The following is a 22,985-nucleotide window of genomic DNA, read 5'->3' as shown; positions in this document are numbered from 1 at the left end:
CCAGAAAGGGCGGGAAAAGCCGTTGGTCATCAGAAAGGGCAGGAAAAGAGGTGTCAGTCAGAGAGGGTGAGAAAAGCCATTGGTCAGCCAGAAAGGGCGGGAAAAGCCGTTGGTCATCAGAAAGGGCAGGAAAAGAGGTGTCAGTCAGAGAGGGTGAGAAAAGCCATTGGTCAGCCAGAAAGGGCGGGAAAAGCCATTGGTCATCAGAAAGGGCGGGAAAAGCCGTTGGTCATCAGAAAGGGCAGGAAAAGCCACTGGTCAGTCAGAAAGGGCGGGAAAAGCCGTTGGTCTCACACTGCTCCTCCTCCTCACTGACTGGGCCTTTGCTGCCCCTATTATTGGGTTGGGGAGGGTAGGAATTTGATGTTTGATGCCCATAATACCCCATTTTAATCCTTTTGCTTAGGGTGTCACCTCTTCTTCAGAATGTCTTTGTCCCTGCCCGGGGAGACAGACTGGTCTGCATTCACCTTATTGGACCACCACAGGGTTTCCCTGCTGCGTTCCATCAAGGAGGCAGCCAGAGAAGAGACCAGAATTGGGGAAACTGGCCCCTCCAATAACGTTTGCCAAATCACTAGGTAAATCTTGACAGGCTGAAGTTTCAAAGGGTGCTCAGACAATCTTCCATTGGTGTGGGTGTAGCAGGTACCTGCACCATTGCACACACACTGTCCCAGTTCCTCCATGTCCAGGCAAGACACAAGTTCTCCTATAAAAATATGCTATTGACACAGGCAAAAAGGGTACCTGTGACATTGCACATATATAGTGCTATAATTCACTCATGCCAGTGCGGAAAATAACAATCCTCCCCAAAGCCCATTGGCATAGGCAAAAACAGGTACCTGCACCATTGCACACACACTGCCCTGATCACTCATGCTAATGTGGAAGGATGATGCCCCCAAAATGCCCCATTGGCTTGAGCAAAATAGGTACTTGTGGCACTATATAGATATAGTGTACTGATGGAAACATGCCGGCCCAGTGTGGAGGATGTGCCCTAAAGTCCCCCATTGTCAGAAATGTCACAGCACACACACAGCATCAGAGCATCAGGTTTCACATATGCAACCACATACCTAGTCTAAATAATAGAGTTTAATATCAGTTTTTTCAAAACCATAATTTGTATTTTATTGCTTAAATTAAGAAATGAAGATAAATAAAATTAAATATTTTTATTTATCTTCATTCCCAGTTTAAACTACAAACTCAGATTAAAATTTAGTATAAAATTATTAGTCTCACAAACTGCAGATTTGCATTTGGAATAGTTTTACTTTTGTGTCTCCGTATCATTGTTTGCTAAAAGTATTATAAGATTAATTCTTTAACAGTTTTTTCTTTTATGACATAATTATTTAAGTGCATTCCATGTACTATGCCAAACTACTAAATGTTCATGTGTGACCTGTTAGAAATGAGCTAACAGGCTGTATACTGATGTAAGATCTATAGTGCCTAGCACGTCTTAGCCCAGATTTCATTATTATTAACCCAAAGTGCATTTTAAATAGGCATAGTCGGCCAGCACTGTGTGCTTACTTACTAGAACTTAGTTCATCTCTTGAAAAGGAGATGGAACAGAGGAAAGAATATATGTAAGCTGGTAGAATTTTGCAGCCCTCCCAGCTTCTGATGGCCCAGAATGCAAGAATAGGATAGGAAATGGAAGCCTGGACCTTCCATTTGATAGTGTAGAGCAGACCATGCATTTTATTACAGAAAAGGGAAGAGACCTGGCAAAACAGTCTGAGTTGTGCAGATCTGAGGCAAACTTCAGGATGCATATGGAACATAATAGATAACTATGGTATCTAAAGAAATAGTTAGAGTCAGAAGAGGCTAATGATAAAAGTGTCTAAAAGAAGCATGTCAATGCCAAAATTTGGATGATTTATCTATCTACCATTCTATTCTAGGTATTTATATGTCCCTCATCACCATAGCATCTGAGTATACATCTTACCTGCAGAACAGCCCTATACAGCTTTGCTTTCCTATTTTACTCTCTCCCTTCTCTACATTTTACAGTGTTTCACCTTTTGCCCATTTTCTCTGCACTCATTAGAATCTTTTTTAGAAGTAATTAAGTTTTAGGAAGTAGAGTATATGTCTGAAGGTCAAGAGATAGGGGACTCAGTTATGCAGCTGCTTCACAATGGCAAGTGAACTTATGAAGGGGCTGTATGATCAAGCTTTTTTATTTTTATTAACTTTACAACTGTGTTGCTATTTGACCTTAGCCACAAAATTGTGTTGCAGGCAGAACATTGTGCTAAAATATATTTAATATATTTTCTAGTTCTTACCCAGATTTATACTGGCACACCGTGCACTTGTAATTTTAAGGACAGCTCAGAGGTTGGAATCAGATTGCTTATGAAAATAAAAGGCATCTGTCACAACACTTGGACAAACCTACTGTTTTGCTATAAGGGATTTGTTACATGGTTAGTTTGTCTGCTTAGGTGAAAAACATAGATTTTGTCCTTTTCACTGTGCATCTTTTGAGCCAAATCCTTCATATAATTAAAAACCTCAACAGTTTATTCAGGGCAGAAGATCAAAAGGTTAATGTGATATGGTACAACAGGAATTATTTGTACTCTTGAATATTTTTGCAATTTACAGCATTTAAAAACAAGTTAACCCAAATCATAGCCAAAACCAATATTACATCATTTAAACTAAAACATTAATCATTAGTCTCAAACCAACCAGTTGGTCTGAAAGTTTAGCTGTTTAGTTGAAAATTTAGATTTAGTTGAAAACCTGATGGTATGAGGAGTGGTTGGAAATGTATTTTTAATTTGTGCAACTCAGTCATGCATGTGGAATGGCAAATCAAGGATTCTAGGGAAACTAAGCAAGACAATGTTCAGGAAAGTAGTAGTGGGAGAATGTTTTGTTATGCATCTTTAAAACCAATACATAAATTATAGTAATTAAGATTTCAAATATTTGTTGTAGATTTTAGGGGAGGGAATCAATGGTAAGAATTGACAGTGAATTATGGTTAATCATACAAAACTTTAATTAATATTCATTGTTTCAGTTCTGAGATCCTTGGAGCAATAGAAAATGTTATACAAGATATAGTTACAAGTCTAGCCAGAAACAAAGCACCTGTTCTGACCTTGGTTAACAGATCAGATTGGGGAAATATACAGTAGGTATTACTAGTGTGTGTGTTCGATTATTATAACTGGCACAAATGGTTGTTATTTGTCTCCATTAAATATTTTCGAATGAACCCACCTTATGAAATCCCATGTACAACAGAATCAATAAATGACTTCATGCTTCATGGCTTTAGCTGATCAACTCTAGGAGACAGGAATGAAATTTTTTCCTCAATGTATTCTGGGTTTTGGGGTGTGGGTTTGTCTTCTTCCTCTGAAGCATCAGCGATTGCCACAGCTGGAGTTGGGTCACTGCTTAGAGTAGACCAATGCTGTGAGGTGGTTCTGAAATTCTCTTTCTCAGGTGCTTGGCTTGTGGTCTTGATCACATGCTCAAGATCTTACTGATCACCATCCATATGTGGGGCCAGGGAGGAATTTTCACTCAGGTCAGATTGACAGTGACCTTGGGGAGATGGAGTTCATTTTCCTTTGCACATGGAACATGGGCGGCTTGCTGGCAACATCTGAGTATATGTCACTTAATCAAATCCCTGCCACTGCAGGAGCCTATGGCATTGTTGCACCCATTCTTTACCTGTGGCACACTTGGTGGAGTGTCATTGGGTAGTGCTAGGGCCTGTGAAGTTCAGGAGGTCCCTTCTGATCTAAAACTCTATGACTATAACTTTATTTATTAAAAAAACAAAAAGCAACCACCAACCTTAAAAGCTGTTTTAAAAAAAAGTGACCTTTAATAATCAGTATGCACAAAGTGTCATTACGGACCACAACAGAGGAACACAATGTGGAGGGGAGAGTGACACGACTGTAAAGGGAGAAGAAAGGAGAGAAAGGTCATACAGAGGATATTAGACTATCCTTTTCTGGTGGGAAAAAAAAACACAGATAATGGGTTGCATGTGATTGAGAAACCTGGTTCAGGCTGGAGCTATTTCTTTAATTCATTCTCTCTGTTTTCTCAATTTCTTCTCTCTGTTCTCCCTCATGCTATCTCCTCATCTCAATCTCTGCTTCTTTCATCTACTATGTGATGTTTAGGCTTCTACCCTTTTTGCTATTCTCTCTCCTTTCTGTCCTCTTATTTTAGTGTCTTTCTTCCCCTGAATACTGTTTCTTTGTTGCTCTATTCTGAGTGCACTTGCAGGAAATTATTATATAAGGAATTCTTATATAATGAGAATAAGAAACTTCTCTCAGTGAAAAACTGAAGAGTCTAAAGATATTCAGTTAACCAAAAGGTTTTGTATGGTCCAGTGGATTTAATTGTTTATGTCCCTATAGTTTCAAAAATGATTTCCTTATATGGCAATAAAATTAAAATAGTATAACAATCTTTGGCAATGTTAGGGGCACTGACATTCCAGGCTAGGAGACCAAATATGAGATATATGCCATCAGATCACATAGGAAGAAAAAAAGTGTTAGCATCAAAACAAGTGAATACCATAGTGTTAAAATAAGGTGTTATCAATTAAATAAAAATAATTACACCTTATTTATGATGGGCCAAATTCCAATCTCAGAGAGGTAGTTCCAACGAAGTAAGGCACCTATAGTCCACTTTGAGGTGAAGCCTAGAAGAAAGCAAATAAAAATAAGTAGGAGCAGAATGGGTGGCAGTATGTTCCCCTTTTCCCCAGGAGCCTTTCCAGAGCAGGAAGGGGTGGAACTAGGGAATAGCTCCATACTTAGCACATTCCTCATAAACACCGGTAGGTATCCAGTTGGATATCTGTCTGAAAATAAGTAGTACTGGTCCCTACAGTAGTACCATTAGTTACCACTATCCAATTATACCTCCTTCAAAAAGTAAGATATTGTAAAATCATGGAGAGGAGAACCAGTAGGGAATTCTTCCGGCTAGAGTGAAAGGCCAGGTAGCACTGCTGGACCTCTGACATAATGCAAGGTTGGAGCTTCCTTTATCCAAGTGTCTCTGAGAGCCACAGTGTTTACAGCTTATTCTCAAAAAGAAAAGGAGTACTTGTGGCACCTTAGAGACTACCCAATTTATTTGAGCATAAGCTTATTCTCAGTATTTCCCTGCAGAGCTCAGCATAGTGCTCCCTAAAGGGAACACTTCTCACATACAGCATGAAGTCAGCCTAACTGAGTGTCTTGGGCCTTCTGTTCCCTTTTCATGAATTTTACAATATGTAGGTACACTATAGGGTGCATCCAACTGAAAAGCAGGAACACCTCTCTGCAGTGTTGCAGACCAAGAGCAAAAAGTTGTTTAAAAAGCCAAATACAATGGATTTGAGAGAAGATATTCATTGCTGTTCTTTTTTCTCATACGTATTGTCTATAAAGCACCATATTCAGTTATGATGCTATTATACTCAATAAAATTATACTTAATAAAATAATTATTACTACCATCACCCTAAGTCTGATAATTTTGAAAAGTGTCATCATTCTATGTTGCATCAGCTTTGAAGATGATGCTTGTAACATTTGTCAAAATACTTCAGTTTAGCTTTGATATTACAAAATAACAATGAACAAAAACCTTGTTGCTCTAATAGCTTCAATTATGCAGTTTTTCTCTTATTTATTTAGATTGTTGTGCTTGTCAGTTGTGACACCCTGCACATTCTCATGCTGTGCTGTGTGGTATGTTCTGCCACCCAAAGGATGCATGAGGCAATACATGTGACAAGTAAAGAAATAGAGAAGTGTTATGTTAGTGTATTAGAAACTATTATTGTAATTTTAATATTGATACTTTTTAAAAGATCAGTTATTAAAAAACAGGATAAATACATGTAGAACTCTTGTGGGAACATTGTGCTTTCAAACAAAAATGATCTATAACAACAACAATAATTGTAGAAATCATTCTTGCCAAATAAGAAATGGCACTAGGAAAAATTTTATTCTGATTATACCTTTCGATAATCCAGCGACTGTTAATCCTGCAAGTGTGAAATTGACAAAAAGAAATTTCAATGAATCCATTTTTGAGGCAATAGGGAACAAAAGATGTTTGATCCACAAAGTTTTATAGACGGAGTTGAGGCACTTTCCTAAAATTGTCAAGGGCATCTAAAATAAATATTGTTAGTATTTTGCTAATATGGAGTAATTCGATGGAAATATAAACACCCTATTGTTCCAGGAGGTGGGGTAGTACAGAAACAGCATAGTGGATCCCCAGGTAGCTAGTAACACTGGCTTTCTAGATGGGTTCAGCCACTCCATTGATGTTAATGGGGTTCTGCATGGGTCCTGAAAACTGCACTAGCAGTTCTGATTGCAGGAATAAATGCTTAGTGTGAACTACCTGGCAGAAAATAACTAATTGTACTTTCCCTTCATCAAATTACATTTTTATTTTATTTGTTCACAAAATGTCAGGTTTAAAGATTCTGTAGGTCTACAGATGATATCTCATTATACCACAAGAAAAATAAAAAGTGACTGCCCCAAATCAGCACCAAAATTTGGTAAGCTAAAAATATAGCAACGGAGTTCTCTATTAGTTTTTTCTTTTGTTTTAGGTTTGTTTATCATACTGCAGTATTCCGTAGAAGAAATAAAACATACTTTGTGTCATTAGAAGTATATAAATAAAGTAAAACCCAGATCTATCTTCTAAGCCCCAGTCCTCACCCAGTCTTTCCCAGCTCTGTTAAATTGTAATGTTAATTGCCATAGAAATAGTTAATAATTCATACAGAACCTTTCTTATTGATACAGTAGAAATTAGTTTCTGTGGCTGCTGGTGTATGTATTCAACTGCACCACCAAGCAAAAGACCTGTTTCCATCACTTTCTCTCTCCCCACTGGGATCTGGCATCCAAACCCTCTACTTAACAAGGTCAGTTCAGTTGAGGGTGACCAGTGCTTAATTTTCAATGAAAAAGATGCTGGGGGCTCAAGTAAGTTTTTTATATTCATTGCTGATGTGGCAAGCTGAGAGGTACCGGGGCCATTAACTGCCAAGCCTAGAGGTGCCAGGGTTCAGCCTTGGCAAGTCCTGGCACAAATTAAGCACTGAGGTGACCCCCTCAATCAGGACAAGCTAAGCACAGTTCTGCTGCCCTTTACTCATCCAATAACAATAACAATATTTAATTACCCCCACATTCAATACTAAACTGATCTGTAACCCCACACCAGCCAAAATTGATCACTTGGGCAACACAGCTGTGTCTGCTGGATACCTAGGCAGAGTAGATGTATTCATGTAAATACAGTCTGGTCCTGAACAGTGTTCCCTCTAATTTTTCCCACCCATGTATGGAATAAATTTTGTTATGTGCACCTAACAAAATTCATGTGATGGGGTGGGACCGAGCAGTTTGGAGTGTGGGAGGCGGCTCAGGGTTGGGGTGCAGAGGGGTGAGGGCGCCAGCTGGGGGTGTGGGCTCTGGAGTGGGGCTGAGGATGAGGGGTTTGGGGTGCAGTGGGGCTCCCTGGGGCTACAGTGGGGAGAGAGGACTCGCCCCCAGCTCTCTCTCCCTGCAGCAGCACCTAGGCTGGAGGGGAGAGGCGCTCATCACTAGCTGTCAGGGGAGAGCTCATTCAGACCTTGCTTACAAATCATAATTTGAAATTATAAGGTTGGCCAACATCACCAAACAGCTGTGTGAGGGGAAAAAAACAGCTGTGTGAGGAAGCTAGTTTTTGTTCATAGTTTTCAAACCTGTTATGCTTTTTCAGGTACAAGTATTTTATCATATACTGTATATGCTTTTAAAGCATGCACTATTGTTTTGATTTCAATTCAAATTTCCAACCAATAACTAAATTGGCAACACTGCATGTAACTAGTTGACTACTGGGGGGGTTGTGTGTTGGGGAAATCTAGGAGGGTGTAGGGAAATCCCTGTTGCATACATATTTTTGCAAACACGGTTTTGAAAATGTGGGATACAACAGTTAAATTGTTAAAAATAAATGGGTTACTTTACAAAAAATAACTAACCATTGTTTTCATTTCTAATATAATTTAGTTTATTTATTCTATAGCTTTATACTGGGTAAGTTTAAAATATTATTGCAAAGTATTTTATTTTCCAGCTCTAATTCTTAAAATATTATCTGTGATCTACAAGATGGTGCAGAACAATACGTATGCAACCAAAAGGTAATGGACTGCATTTCTCTAACTGCAAATCAAAAATATATTTTAAGAATTTTATATAGATAAGGGAAGAACCTAGCTATTAAGCTTGTCAAATATCATAACGCATTTTTGTACGTAAAATATTTCAAACTGATTTAATTATTCACGTGCTTATTAAAATGTTCTTTTACAATCTCAGAATCCTATAATTCAATCAGTATTGTATTAAAATTAGTTTATTTTTAAAAAGATGATATTTTATCTTGATAGAGATATATATTACAGTGATACACTACTATTTGGTAACCAGAGTGTTGTGGACAATATAGTCAATGACATTTCCTGCATGCTTAAGATACCTAGGAGAAGTCTACATATAGTAAGTAGTTGCATATGGTTGTTATTATTATTATTTATTATTAAATTATATATATTGTATTATATGAACAACTGAAAAACTAAGAAAATGATTGGTAGGAAGCATGTATGTAGCAAAAATTAAAAATTGTAATTTTGTTAAATAAAATACACTCTTTATTTATTATTTTTATAACACTGACGGATGTACTAGCGCTTGAGGTGAAATGCTGGCTCCATTGAAGTTGATCGGAGTTTTGCCATTGGCTTCAATTAAACCAGGATTTCAGCCTTAGAATCTAAGGCCTTGATTCAGTACTTTGTGCTTGAGTGGTTTGCTGATTTGGGGTCTAAATGAGGGTTTAACATATCAAACAGAGGAACATGGCATCCTTTCAAATTTTATATTTGTTTCATGCCTTGACATTTGTAACATTTTTTGCTCTGTAAACACAATTAGTAGCATATGTTAAGTTATGTAGGATGAATGAACTAAAAAAATCTGTATTTCATGATGATCATAATGGTCAGTAACAGCTTATTTCTGGTCAGAAGTTTTTTGTAGCTGACTCCAACTTTTCCTAGCCAATGTACAAAATTTACTATACAAAACTTGAGTTACTGCTATTTTTCCCCCAGCTGTCTACAACTAAAGGTTGCATTGCTGGTAACTTAAGTTATACTGAGGAAGACGGTACGAAAGTGAATTGTACATGCAGTGCAACAGTATGTATTACTAATATTAACATTTTTATGTCCATATTTGTGTGATTTCCTATATTTGTTGTGACCTAATTTATTTAGGTATGCACATTTGTGCCTGTGGCAAACTTAGACATTACTGTACTTTTAAACTCTCACTACTAATGCCCACTTCCTACAAATGTTATACATTCAAAATTCTTAAGGAATGCAGCAAAAGTTTTACATGAGAAAGGACTGTAAGATCAGAACTTTCATATACTTTTGAATGTTATCTCTGTGTGCTTTATGTAGTCTAAATTTGGGGGTCAGCTATAGAATCAACAGAAAGACTTACCTCTTGGTAAGAGCAAACTATGCTTACATTACCTTCCATATTGGAAGTTCTGCAGAGGAAGACATTTAATTTGTGGTTGAGGCTCTCTATGACATTGCTCTGCCTATGTTGTGCTTTGAATTTGAGTGTCCTGGGCACATGAACACACACAATTTCTGGCCATGTGTGTTTCTGGCAGAGTTGGAGAACAATCCCTTTGCAGTACTCTGACCCTGTCCTCTGGGTGCACCTTTCACTGCAATAGGCATGCCACGAGGATCTGTGTTAGTAAAAGCACATACAGTGAATCAAGCTATATATTCAGAGACAGGAATTTATTTATGGATCTGATTCTCTTCTCACTTACACAAGTTTTACACCAATAAAAATCCACTGAGTTCAGTGGAGGCACTCGTGACTTCCATCAGGGTAAGTAAAAGTCTTCAACTCACTCATATCCAAGTATTGTGCCACATTATGGCTTATAACAAAGGGTCTCACATATTAGAAAGCTATTTATAATCATACCACTTACAGACATCAGAAAGAGTTCTGTCATCAACCTCATTTTACAGATGAGAAAATGAGGTAAAGAGAAGTTAAGAGCCAGATTTTCAAATGCTCAACACCAATAGTTGGTCTGAGATTTTGAAAATCTGTGCACTACCTTAAATGGGAGCTGAGTTCTTTTGAAAGTCTAAGCCTAACAGATTTGCCCAACTTCATGCTGCTAGTGAGTAGAAAGCAGGAAATAAAACCGATTTTCTGACTTCTGCTATCATTCCCTGGACAATGTTTCTACTCTAAGCACAAGTGAATGATTTAAAAATGGAAAGAAAACCTTATCTATCTTTACTTTGTTTTTCATCTAAATCAGAACTTTAAAGATCTCCATTATCAGTGCTCCTCTACAGGGCCTCACATTTCTATTTATGGAGCTGGTCCACATTGGCACCTGAGATGATACAGCAGTAAGAAATTAAAACAGACCACACACGTCAATATATACAGACTATTTTGCCAAGATTGTCTTCCATTTCCTGCTATCTCATCCATATGTTTGCCAGACTGAGCCAAATCCTAATCTGAGATGTGAAGTAAGCATTACCATATCTCAAATTATCTGTCACCAAACAGTTATAAATATTAAACAAACTCCAAATAGAGGTTATCAAAAGCAGGAGTTTTAAAGGTCTTTTGTAAAGTTCTTTAACAAGCATCCAAGTACACTTTTAAACCTGCTTTAAACTTGCAGTCTCACACCCAGTGGCTTTTTTCCTGGCTAAAACACAAAGGAAAATGGGGAGCTGCATCATTGTGTAGTGATCATGTGATGGGTGATCCTGGGTGCAAGTAGCATCAGATATTTTTGAAAGATGCCTCATGGTAGTAGTAGGATCCCTATACATCCTTGCTTCACAGCAGGCTATATAGGATAGACTATGCCTAAAAAGCAGTGGCGGTGTCAAGAGCGATGCTGTATACAAAAAGATGAATGGTTGTTTCAGGATGTAATTTTGACCTTCATTACCCAATGTCGTTGTTTTAAAATACATCATTTTCTTTATTTAAAATTATTAATTTCATTTTTGTTGTTTTAGGCAGTTATTGTGCCATCTAATGTTCAAGGAATTAGAAGTATCCTTTGAGCAAGATAGACTAAAAAAAAAAAAGTATAAACAAAGTATATTCCAAGTTAAACAATGTTTTTATGATTTTTTGCTCTACTTCTTGGCTCTGAAACTGAGTTATGAGCACTGCCTTTGGCTTGAAAACAAGTATATTAAAGCATTCATTTTGTAGTTGATTAATATAATACAATGCCACCGATTTCATTTTACATGTACCTAGCCTTAATATCAGAGATGTGATCACAGATGCAAAATTTATACTAATTGTAGAAAAAGATGCAACTTTTCAGAGGCTCCTGGATGATGACTTCTGCAATAAATTGTCTCCATGCATAATGATTACGGTATGCATCTGACATTTCACATTCCACCTCTAGAACTAAGAGTTTTAATAATATAGTAACAGTGTGGTGATTTCCAAAAATAGTTTCAAATATACTAAAATAAAAGTTAGACATGTTTAACTCCAACATTTTCCTCCATTTTTATTAATATAATACCATAACAATGGATAAAAACTGAATTATATTTAAGACTAAAAGGTATTTACTGTTCTTATACATATTTACAAATACACATTTTATAATCTTCTTTTCCAAAAACATTTCAAATAGAGTTGTAATTAGTACTCCTAATTCTGCCATATAACAGAATGAAATGTGGAATACATATCTTAGTATTTTAAAAAAAACATGTAAACAACATATGACATGATATACTGTGTTTAAAAAAGGTATTACAATTGATTAAATTAATAATCCATGGATTGAGGTTTTTTTGAGATTGCACAAATCAAGTACAGAGAATAGCTCCTGAAATCAAATTATTGTGAAGATTTCCTAAAGGTAGAGAAGCACAAACAGAAAAGATCTCAGTAGTTGTTGTTGAGGGTTTTTTTGTTTGTTTCTATGAGTTTCTTTGGGTTTGTAATGAAAGAACAAAGGGGAAAATTCTGACTACTGTAAGGAAAGTAGCTTACCTTACCCCATCCCTCAGAAACACACACAATACTACTTCGGCAGTATACGTATGTGTGCCCAAATCCAGGTGAAGTCCACCGATATTTACAGCCACCTTACATATTCTTTTTGTGCCGTTAATATGAAAAAAAGCACAGTTTTTTTTTATAGGGAGCATGGCTGGATACAAACATCTGATTATGCCTGTGTGCATACCTGTTACTCCATTCTTCCCCCACCCGCACCCATGGTTCCTATCATACAGGGACATCTGCCATGCTGCTTTGTAACTTTTCTTGGAGCTACAAAAGGGCAACCATCTTCTCCCTACACAATAACTGCAGGACAAATGTTCCTGCTAGACATAAACACATGTCTAATCAGACTTTGTTTTAGTTCATTCCAAAACTTATGATTTTATTTTATTTTAACCTTAGGGAAAAGGAGTACCAGATCTGAACACAAGACTTCTAGTCAGAAAGTTGTGGGATACATGTCATATTCCTATTTTCACCCTCATGGATGCAGATCCACATGGTAATTGCATGCTAACAGGAGAATAGAACCTTATTTATTTGACTTGTAAGACCAGAGTTCATGGTATGGGTATGTGAATGGAGGTTCCCCATCAAAGCAGAAATTTCTAAACTCAACCAGAATGCCTGCAGGAGTACTGAGGAATACTGTGACATCTATGCTGGCCTTCCTCCAGTGTTTAATGTGGAAGTGGGACATCCCTCACCCTCTGGGGTGACTAACACAGCTGTTGACTCCAGGCAATACTCGACCTTATGCCTAAGGAGTGAAAGGACTTTCCATAGAACTTGTGAGTCAAAGTCACTTAGGATCAGATTTTTAAATGTACTTGGGCACCTAAAGATGCAAATAGGCACCTAGTGGGATTTTCAAGAATGCCTAGGCGCCTATCTAATTTATATCAAAGGTACTTTAGTGCCTTGGGGCTTTTGAAAAGCCCATTAGGTGCCTATCTGCATCTTTAGGCACCAAAGTACCTTTGAAAATCTGACCCGTAGGCATTTTTGAATGGTCCACACTTAGTCTCTAAGGTGCCACAAGTACTCCTTTTCTTTTTGCGAATACAGACTAACACGGCTGTTACTCTGAAACTTAGACTATAGCTGCCCCTTGGCAGATGTATGGGAGGATGGAATAGGGCTTTTTGCATCCTTTTCCAAATTTGGCACTGAAGGAAAGCTAGCCACATCCTCTCAGCAGAACTTTATATGTACTGTGATGCATACACTTCTCAGCCAAGGCCCAAATGTGAAGCAAATCAAAATAATAGATATGAAAAAAATAGTACAAGATTGTTTCAACATGATTTTTTTTTAAAATTTGATTTAGGGTAACCAACATTCTCTATAGCTCCACCCTCATAATCCAACACTTGTAATGTCAGTAAATTATCATTCCGAAAGCTAGATACTACAAACTTGATGTTGGTTACAGTGAATTTTAGTCTAAAATGAGGGTTGTGCCTTTTAATGCAGGATCACTTAGAGCTACAGTATGATGACTCATCTCAGAATGGTTCTTTGGATATCATTCCATTGGAAAAAGCAAAAACAGGAAATATTTTAAAATATCATAATTTTGTTTTCTTCTAATAGACAAACAGTTATGTACTGCAGGTCCAATCCTCCAGTTGCAACTCATGCAAAATTCCCATTGACTCTAATGGGAGTTTTGTCAAATTAAGGCCTAGTGGATTTAGCCCTAAGAAAGTTGCATGATGTGTTTTAAGTAAAATAAAAATGCATCTTACTGTGTTCTACAGCTAAAATCTGAATCCTGAATATAGATTTGTTCACAAGTTTATAATTTTTTTCTGGTGAAAGGTGAATGTTTTTTGTTGTTTCTCTTTAAATTTTCAATATACTTTGATAGAGACGTCATGGACAATGACATTTTGCCTCTTCACTTCTGCAAAGAATATTGGGGATGGAGCACAAGGAATTATTCCAGTTGCCATCATAAGTGTTGCAGTCTTTCTCCCACCATTATGTGGGAGGCAGGAGGGTCAGACTTAATGGATGACAGAATCTTTGCTGTCTCCATATTTCTGTGACAATGATGTGGGGGAAGCAATGAAGCTGAGAGTTGGTGGAAGGTAACTCATTGCTGGAGCGGGAAGCAAGCTTTAAGAAGCTTCATCTGATGATTCAACTATAGAACATGCTTCTTGATGTATAGTTTTGTAATTACTCTTTGAAATGTGACTTTTTCTAAACTAATGTATAGCTTTGTTTAACGAATTTATGACTAAGGATAGTTAGAATGCTGATAATTAAAACTTAAAATGAGGTACAACGGAAAAATGGGTAAAAACTGAGACACTGAAGAAGAGCTTGACACCCTCCATGTTGACTGGGCTTTTGCTCAGAACTAGGTGTGGTCATGGAATCCCATTTTTAAAAATCTATAAATTAGTAGCTGTTAATATGCATTTTAATTAATTAGTAGTCTCTATTACCAGTAATAATACAATATAATTAACTGGAATTTGAACCAAAAACAAGATGGAATATAAATTAAAGTCAATTTTATATTAAGCATGCTTAAGATTGTCAGTTGACTGTTCAGAGAATGATCTAAATTTAAAATATGATTTAGCTAAGAAGAAGGCCTCATCTGGAGTACTGTGTCCAGTTTTGGGCCCCACACTACAAGAAGGATGTGGATAAATTGGAAAGAGTCCAGCGAAAGGCAACAAAAATGATTAGGGGTCTGGAACACATGACTTATGAGGAGAGGCTGAGGGAACTGGGATTGTTTAGTCTGCGGAAGAGAAGAATGAGGGGGGATTTGATAGCTGCTTTCAACTACCTGAGAGGTGGTTCCAGAGAGGATGGTTCTAGACTATTCTCAGTGGTGGAAGAGGACAGGACAAGGAGTAATGGTCTCAAGTTGCAGTGGGGGAGGTTTAGGTTGGATATTAGGAAAAACTTTTTCACTAGGAGGGTGGTGAAACACTGGAATGCGTTGCCTAGGGAGGTGGTGGAATCTCCTTCCTTAGAAGTTTTTAAGGTCAGGCTTGACAAAGCCCTGTCTGGGATGATTTAATTGGGGATGGGTCCTGCTTTTGAGCAGGGGGTTGGACTAGATGACCTCCTGAGGTCCCTTCCAACCCTGATATTCTATGATTCTATGATTCTAAGGTTTTCTTAACCATCTATATATCCTATTTTAACATAGCCTGACTGCATAGTGTATAGTTCTGTTTTAGAAAAACATAGAACAGTTTTTGTGTATTCCCACAGTTAATGGGTGAAATCTTTGCCCAGCTGAACTCAGTGGGATATTTGCAATTTGACTTCAATGGCATCAGGATTTCATCCATTCACTGTAAAATAGGAGATGCTCATTTGAACTGTTATATCTTTCTTTCTGAGAGCTGGTTGGTTCTTATTATTATCTGAGGAAGACAAGGTGGGTAAAGTAGTACTGTATCTTGTATTGGACTAACTTCTATTGGTGGAAAAGATAAGCTTGTGAGCTTCACACAACTCTTCCTCAAGTCTGGAAATCATAACTAGAGTTTCACAAATAAATATAAGGTGGAACAGATTGTCAAGCCTAAGAGTTAACACACATTGCAAGAAATCACTTAAAATGAAGTGGTTCTATTAAAACCTCTAACAGTGACAGGACAAAGGAGGATTAGTAGTTACAAATAGTTGTAATGAACCAGAAAACCACTGTCTCTGTTGAGACCATGATTTTTAGTGTCTAGGAGAGTTACACATTTAAGTTCCCATGCTTGCCTTTGGAAGGTGTTATGCAGGTTGCCTTTGAGGATGAGGACTGACAGGTGAGCTATGGAGTGATTGCTTTGTGAAAAGTGTTCGCCCATGGGTGATGGTTTTTTTGGTCTTTTATCATATTTCATCCAAGAGCATAGTGATTGTCTGGTTTCACCCATATCGTGGTTTTTTGAGCATTTGATGCACTGGATGAGGTACACCACAAGTTGTTATAGGTATGTGTAAAACACATAGATCTTGAAAGATGTATTCTGGCAGGTATTGATCATTGTAGTGGTAGAGATATGTATGCAGGTTTTGCATCTATTGTTCTGGAAGGTGTGGTGCCAATTTGAGTTGTTGTCTCCTGGTCTGAAAGCATAGGCGCCAACTTCCCCTCTGCCAGGTGGGTGCTCGACTGCCCCCCCCCACCCCGCCTCTTCCCGCCCCGGCACCACCCTGGCTCCAACCCCATTCCACCCCTTCCCCCAAGTCCGCTCTCCTGCCCTGCCTCTTCTCCGCCTCCTCCCCTGAGCGCGCCGCATCCGCGCTCCTCCCCCTCCCTCCCAGAAAGTCCTAAGCAGTGGTGAGCTGGAGCCGGTTTGCATCGGTTCGTGCGAACCAGTTGTTAAATTTTGAAGCCAGTTTAGAACCGGTTGTTAAAGGGGTGGGCAAACTGTGGCCTTTGGGCCACATGTGGCTCGCGGGACCGTCCTTTCCATCCCACCTGAGCTCTTGTCTGGAGAAGCTCCCCTGAGAATTTTTACTCACGAGGTAAGACCGGCGGCGAGGTCTTTCACTCGCTCCAGGCCTTCGGCGGCAGGGCCTTCAGCGCCGCCGAAGACCTGGAGCGACTGAAGGACGTGCCGCGGAAGTGCCGCCGAAGACCCGGAGCAACTGAAGGAACCAGTTCTGGCAGCTCATCACTGGTCCTAAGTGCCACCAAACAGCTGTTAGGTGGCAGGAAACACTGGGAGGGAGGGGGAGGAGCGGGGACATGGCACACTCGGGGGGGTGGGGAGAAGGAGGCAAGGAGGGAGGAGCTTGGCTGCTGCTGGGTGCTCCTGCCCTGGAACACCCAGAGAGACGGCACCTATGTCTGTGGGGAGTTTACTTCTGATGATGTACTTGGCAAGGTTGGGGGTTGTCTGAAGGATGGAAGATGTGGTCCAGGAAAGATTTTTTTCAGGATGTGATCCCCATCAAGGATGGGTTGTAATTGCTTCATAATACCTTTTATGGATTCCAGTGTGGGGTGGAAGGTGACAGCAAGGGATGTGTGGTTGGTGCAGGTTCTTTTTCTGTATTGAAGCAGGTTCTCTCAGGGTATTTGGGTGGCCCATTCAATTATGTGATCTACTTCTCTGATGGAGTGTCCTTGTTTGGTAAAGGTGGTTTTAAGTGTGTTAAGGTGTGTATCCCAGATGTTCTCCCCAGAGCATATGCTGTGGTATTTGAGTGTCTGGCTGTAGATAACAGATTTCTTGGTGTGTCTGGGATAGTGCTGGATCTGTGGAGGTCAGTGTGGTGATCCCTGTAACCCACTAACTCTCTTTTGTCCTATGATTGCAGAGGTGTTAATTGCCCACTTCATTCTAAGTGGCTTCTTGCAACATGTGTTAACACCTTATGGATAACAACCTGTCCCACCTTGTATTGAGCTATGAGACTCTGGTTACGTATTCCAGGCCTAAAGAAGAGTTCTGGGAAGCTTAAAAACTTGTCCCTTCCACCAACAGAAATTTATCCAATAAAATATATTAGTTCACCCACCTTGTCTCTCTCAGAATCTGGGTCCAACATGAATACAACATTGCAAACAACAATGGAAGATATTATCTGAGGGAGAGTTATCAAAATGTTGTTTCTTAAGGGGACAGTAAGGGCAGGTCTACTCTTAAAATGCTAGGTTTCAGAGGAACAGCCGTGTTAGTCTGTATTCGCAAAAAGAAAAGGAGTACTTGTGGCACCTTAGAGACTAACCAATTTATTTGAGCATGAGCTTTCGTGAGCTACAGCTCAAAGTGAGCTGTAGCTCACGAAAGCTCATGCTCAAATAAATTGGTTAGTCTCTAAGGTGCCACAAGTACTCCTTTTCTTTTTGCGAATACAGACTAACACGGCTGTTCCTCTGAAACCTGTCATTATGCAAGGCACTGCATTTAGCCGTATGGAGTGGAAATCTTAAAATGCTGCATCTGCACAGCTGCACCACTGTGCTGTTGTAGTGCTTTAATGAAGACGCTCTACACTGACGCGGTAGCTACGTTGATGGGAGAAGCTCTCCTGCCGTCATAGCACTGTCTATACCAGGGGTTAGTGCAGGTTAACTGTGTCGCTCAAGGGTGTGGATTTTTTACACTCCTGAGCAATAGAGGGCTGTAGCATAGACCAGACCTAAGAGGTACAACTGTAGACCTGAAAACACTGATAATTTCCCTTTATCATACCATGAAAGGAAAAATGCTAATAATTTATCTGAACAATTACATAATTAATTCATACTATCAAATGAAAAGTATGAACATTTAGAATAATTGATTAAATCAACAACGTTGAAGTCTATTAAGTTGCCAGAGAACAAAAGTACAATATGTAAAAAAACAAGATTCAGGTGTCCATTACTTTTGTATGATGCCTATGCATAACAGGTATGAAATATTAAATAAATTGAGGTAAATGTCACATTATCAAAGATGTTGATTGTATATGACAATATGCTGTAAAGCTAATTGTAAAACATAAACGGCCTGATTCATCAGTCCAGTCTTACACCAACGTAACTCAAATGGGCTTACATAAGCATGAAACTAACACAATGGTGAATCACGCCCAAAATGTAGACATATAGATATGTAACATTTGGTATTCTGTAAATTAGGTATAGAAATAATGTGCATCTACAAGTATGGATCTGTGGTGAGTATAGTTGTTTTCCACTTCAGGTCTGCTTAGTTTTTTTGTCATCCAGCCTTGGAGCTGGAATGTGAAAACTGTTAAAGTGTAGTTCAGATGTGTGTTTTCTTTTGTTTTAATACTAAGAAACAACTTTTGGGCCGAGGGTGCTTTATTTTTTTAAACAAGTTTTTGTCAGTAGCAAAAAGTTGGCTTTTGCCATAACAAAAAGAAATTGTGTGAAAATGGCAGATTTTTCATTTTTTTAAAGTCTGACAAAATGTGAAGTTTTGCCTGCTATACAAAATTGTCCATATTATTATTATTATGTATTATTTGTGGTACAGCAGTGCTCGGGGGCCCCAAGTGAGATCTGTGCTGCACTGTTCTAGGCAATGTTGTCTATACAATAAGTCACAGTCCTTTCCCTAAAGAGAGCTTACAGTCTATATAGACAAGACCAATATAGAATGAAGGGAGGAGATATAACATGTAAGCAGAGTGAACAATGTGATAGTTTGTAAACAGCATGTTATGTTCCCAGATTTTTGATGGAATGTTTATTATTAATAATATTTACTATTATTTATTAATTTTTGGACATTTTGTTGGGAAGGGGTTACCTAACAGAGAGAGAAAAGAAAGGAGAGGGCAAGGAGTGGGGGTAAGAAGGAAAGAGAGAGAAAAGAGAGAGGAAGAGAAGGAAGAAGTGAGTTGGACAGAAAATCAGCAGAGTGGAGAGAATGTCCACAGTAAAAACTATCAGGTCATCTGTGTCCAAATATATCCTATAACTGGTTGTCTCTGCTCCAGCTGACTTGCATTTCTGACTGGCTGTACTCAAGCTCTCATGGCTAACGGGGGCAGACTGTCCTCTGCACAGTTCTCTGGGAGAGGGTGCAGGAAGTGGTACCCCCAGAACCCCAGCTGGATTTTAATTTCCCCCCTTTCCCTCCCTGTGTTGTAGTTTACCTACGGCAGCCACTTGTCCCAATTTCTACAAGCCTGAGTTTCATAAAGAGTTCTACTTGTGAATAGAGTTAACTTCATTTTTACAAAACCTGACCCTGTCCTTAAAAAAAGCATAAATATTTTCTCAAAGACAAACATAAATAATTCAAATTAAAGGGACACTGAACATAATATATGACATTTCATATTGTAGTCAATGTCTTTTGAAGCCCATCATCTCACAGTTCCAGCTATAAGATGGCTTGGTCTTCTTCCATCTGATATTGAAAGGTAAGTTATTTCCTAGAATGAGTATAATTATCCTTCTATTCTATCACAAAAGGTATATGTAACATTAAGTCTGATTTAAATCCACAAAAGAAAAGACAATTAACTGTTAATTCTGCTCTCAATAAACTTACTGGTTTTTTTATACAGCATTTTGATGGTTGGAAATAGGAATTTAAGTAGGAAATGTTATGTAGTTTTAAAAAAAAATATTAAGCGGGCTAAAACTTTTATCTGCTTTTTCAGATTAAATATACGCAAAGATGCGTTGATTCCACTTACTAAACAAGATCAAAATAAACTCGCCAGTATGCAGAAGAGACCTTATGTGGCTTGCCAACCAATGTGGAAAAAAGAAGTATGCACAAATTAAATTGTTTTCTGTTTCTTAATCCCTAAAGAACAAATCCTATCTACCACAATGCTGTCCCTCCTGGCTATGGTGAGCTCTGAACACAGCAGAACCAATAAGGTTTTGCTGAACTCCACCTGGAGTGGTCAGGACTGAGAGCCATGGAGGCTGTCTCTGTACCAGTGTGCCTCATAGTTCCCTCCCCAGCACAGAACTAGCAGCATGATAGGCTTTGCTGCCATTGGCCATCTCATGATCGTATGTTTTAGAGAGGGGTTATTACATTTTAAATATCACAGAATAAATTACATCTCTTGAAGACGGGGAACATGCCATGTGGAACAATTATTTAACCTCCACCTCCGGCTTCGCCTGCATAATTTAGAACACAAAGCACAGTTCATGCAGATATAATATATAGTGGTTACATAGTGGGAAAACATATTGTGTGCTTTCCCCTTCTGTTTACACTGCCCTGTTGTATGAATTGCTATGATTTTGCTACTGTGGGCTGCACAATAGAGAGCACATCTCCTTATGATAAATACTAATCAAATCTAATGTAATTTAAACATTTAATTACATCACCCTATGGGTCAGGCCTTTCTCAACAGCACATTAATTTGCAATTTTTTCTTTTTCAGATGGAAATTATGGCAGCATCTAAAATGAAGGCTGAAATTCAAGCTTTGACTTCTCTTTCATCAGATTACCTTTCCAGGGTGTATCTACCAAGCAAATTGCAATTTGGTGGATGGATATGAATGTTTGTAGATCAACTGTTTCCTGATGTGGATTTATTTTGGAGCTATTATAATATAAGCCATTATTTACAAAAATTGCATAACATTGCATTATTTCTGGCAAATGTTCTGCATATTCAGTGAAGAGATATAAAGGTTTGCTTCAGCTCCTTGTTCAATTTTTTTTAGTTAGGTCAATAGTTTAATTTCTTTACAATTTTGATTGTTTTTCCCTAGTGTACCTTAAGGACATGAACATATTTTAAATACAATTTTTTCTTTCCATTTTGTGGCTACTGTACATAACTGTAGCAATAATTCCAACTGTAAAACTATTATCCTTAAAAAGTTACGGAAATTTATTTTGAGGGGAGAAATTAAAAAGTTATATTTGTTTAAATTTGTGTCAGTTAATTCATAGTCTACTTTAAAGCACAATCAAACTAAATCTGTGTCTTCTGATGTTTTACTTTTGAAGACAGGGAAGTCATTTAAATTACTGTAATATTTTTAAGGTACAATTGCCTGAAAAGTTACTATAAACATGGCAAGTCATGTTCCTCATAAATGAATCCATAACAAATGTGCTTAGCTTGCAGATAGGAGATGAATTTTTTAACTGCCAACTCCATAAACCCAAGCTCAGATCAGAAAGTCAAGATGTTTTTTTCATTCTTGCACATTTGCAACAGTAATAAGGTTCTGCAGGCCAAATTATGCCCTCAGTTCCTACACCCCCATTGTAATGCACAAGTGAGCAAGCACTTTTTACTGATTAGAATTTAGTAAACAATTCTGTTGACGACGTATAGGACAATGGAATCCATAGACCACTCTAAGGCCTTGGCTATACTTGCGAGTTACAGCGCAATAAAGGAGCCCTGGGCGCACTAACTCACTACCCGTCCACACAGGCAAGGCATGTACTGCGCTCTGACTCCGCGGTTACAGCGCTGCTGGTACTCCACCTCGGTGAGTGGAATAACGTTTGCTGCACCCCCGCTGGAGCACCGCAGCGCCAGTGTGGATGCCCTGGTCCTATAGTGCGCTCTGATCGGCCTCCAGAATTGTCCCACAATGCCTGTGCTAGCCACTTTGGTCATCACTTTGAAATCTACTATCCTGCCCTCAGGTGACCAACCGTCAGACCTGCCCTTTAAATTCTCTGGGAATTTTGAAAAATCTCTTTCAGTTTGCTCAGCCAGGCGTGGAGTGCTCTCAGCACATCTTTCCAGGTGACCATGCCTCCACGCGCCAGGCGATCCCCAGTATGGACCAATGGCGAGTTGCTGGACCTCATTCGTGTCTGGGGGGAGGAAGCTGTCCAGTCCCAGCTGTGCTCCAGCCGTAGGAATTACGATAACTTTGGGCAGATATCAAGGGACATGATGGAAAGGGGCCATGACCAGGACGCACTGCAGTGCAGGATTAAAGTGAAGGAGCTGCAGAATGCCTACCACAAAGCCCACGAGGCAAACACCCGCTCCGGTGCTGCCCCTGCGACCTGCCGTTTCTACAAAGAGCTGGACGCGATACTGGGGTGCGACCCCACCTCCACTCCGGGGACCACTATGGACACTTCAGAATCCAGTGCAACAAGGCAGGAGGAGGAGGAACAAAGCAGGAGCGAGGGTGCTGAGGCAGAGGAAGACACCCGGGAATCCCTAGATATGTGCAGCTAGGAGCTGTTCTCAAGCCAGGAGGAAGGTAGCCAGTCGCGGCAGCTGGTGTTTGGGGAAGGACAAACACCAGAGGAGGTTCCCGGTAAGCGGCTTTTATTTTGGGAAGGAAATTATT

The 22,985-nt window shown here is 39.0% G+C and overlaps 1 protein-coding gene across 1 annotated transcript; it reads left to right on the top strand.

The window, feature by feature from the left end:
* Positions 1 to 426: 426 nt before the first annotated feature.
* On the top strand, positions 427 to 21,209 carry SPO11 (SPO11 initiator of meiotic double strand breaks). The gene is made up of 13 exons (XM_048820523.1): positions 427 to 581; positions 3,065 to 3,178; positions 6,516 to 6,604; positions 8,185 to 8,251; positions 8,501 to 8,609; positions 9,227 to 9,313; positions 11,207 to 11,243; positions 11,471 to 11,580; positions 12,633 to 12,732; positions 18,841 to 18,878; positions 20,020 to 20,096; positions 20,340 to 20,451; positions 21,090 to 21,209. Exons 1-13 carry the CDS (start codon positions 427 to 429, stop codon positions 21,207 to 21,209), a joined length of 1,215 nt encoding a protein of 404 aa, XP_048676480.1.
* Positions 21,210 to 22,985: the final 1,776 nt, after the last annotated feature.

The sequence above is a fragment of the Caretta caretta genome, chromosome 13, assembly GCF_965140235.1.
Source record: "Caretta caretta isolate rCarCar2 chromosome 13, rCarCar1.hap1, whole genome shotgun sequence".
Lineage (NCBI taxonomy): Eukaryota > Metazoa > Chordata > Testudines > Cheloniidae > Caretta > Caretta caretta.
The sequence above is the reverse complement of the archived record's forward strand: the minus strand, read 5'-3'. Positions and strand labels throughout refer to the sequence as shown.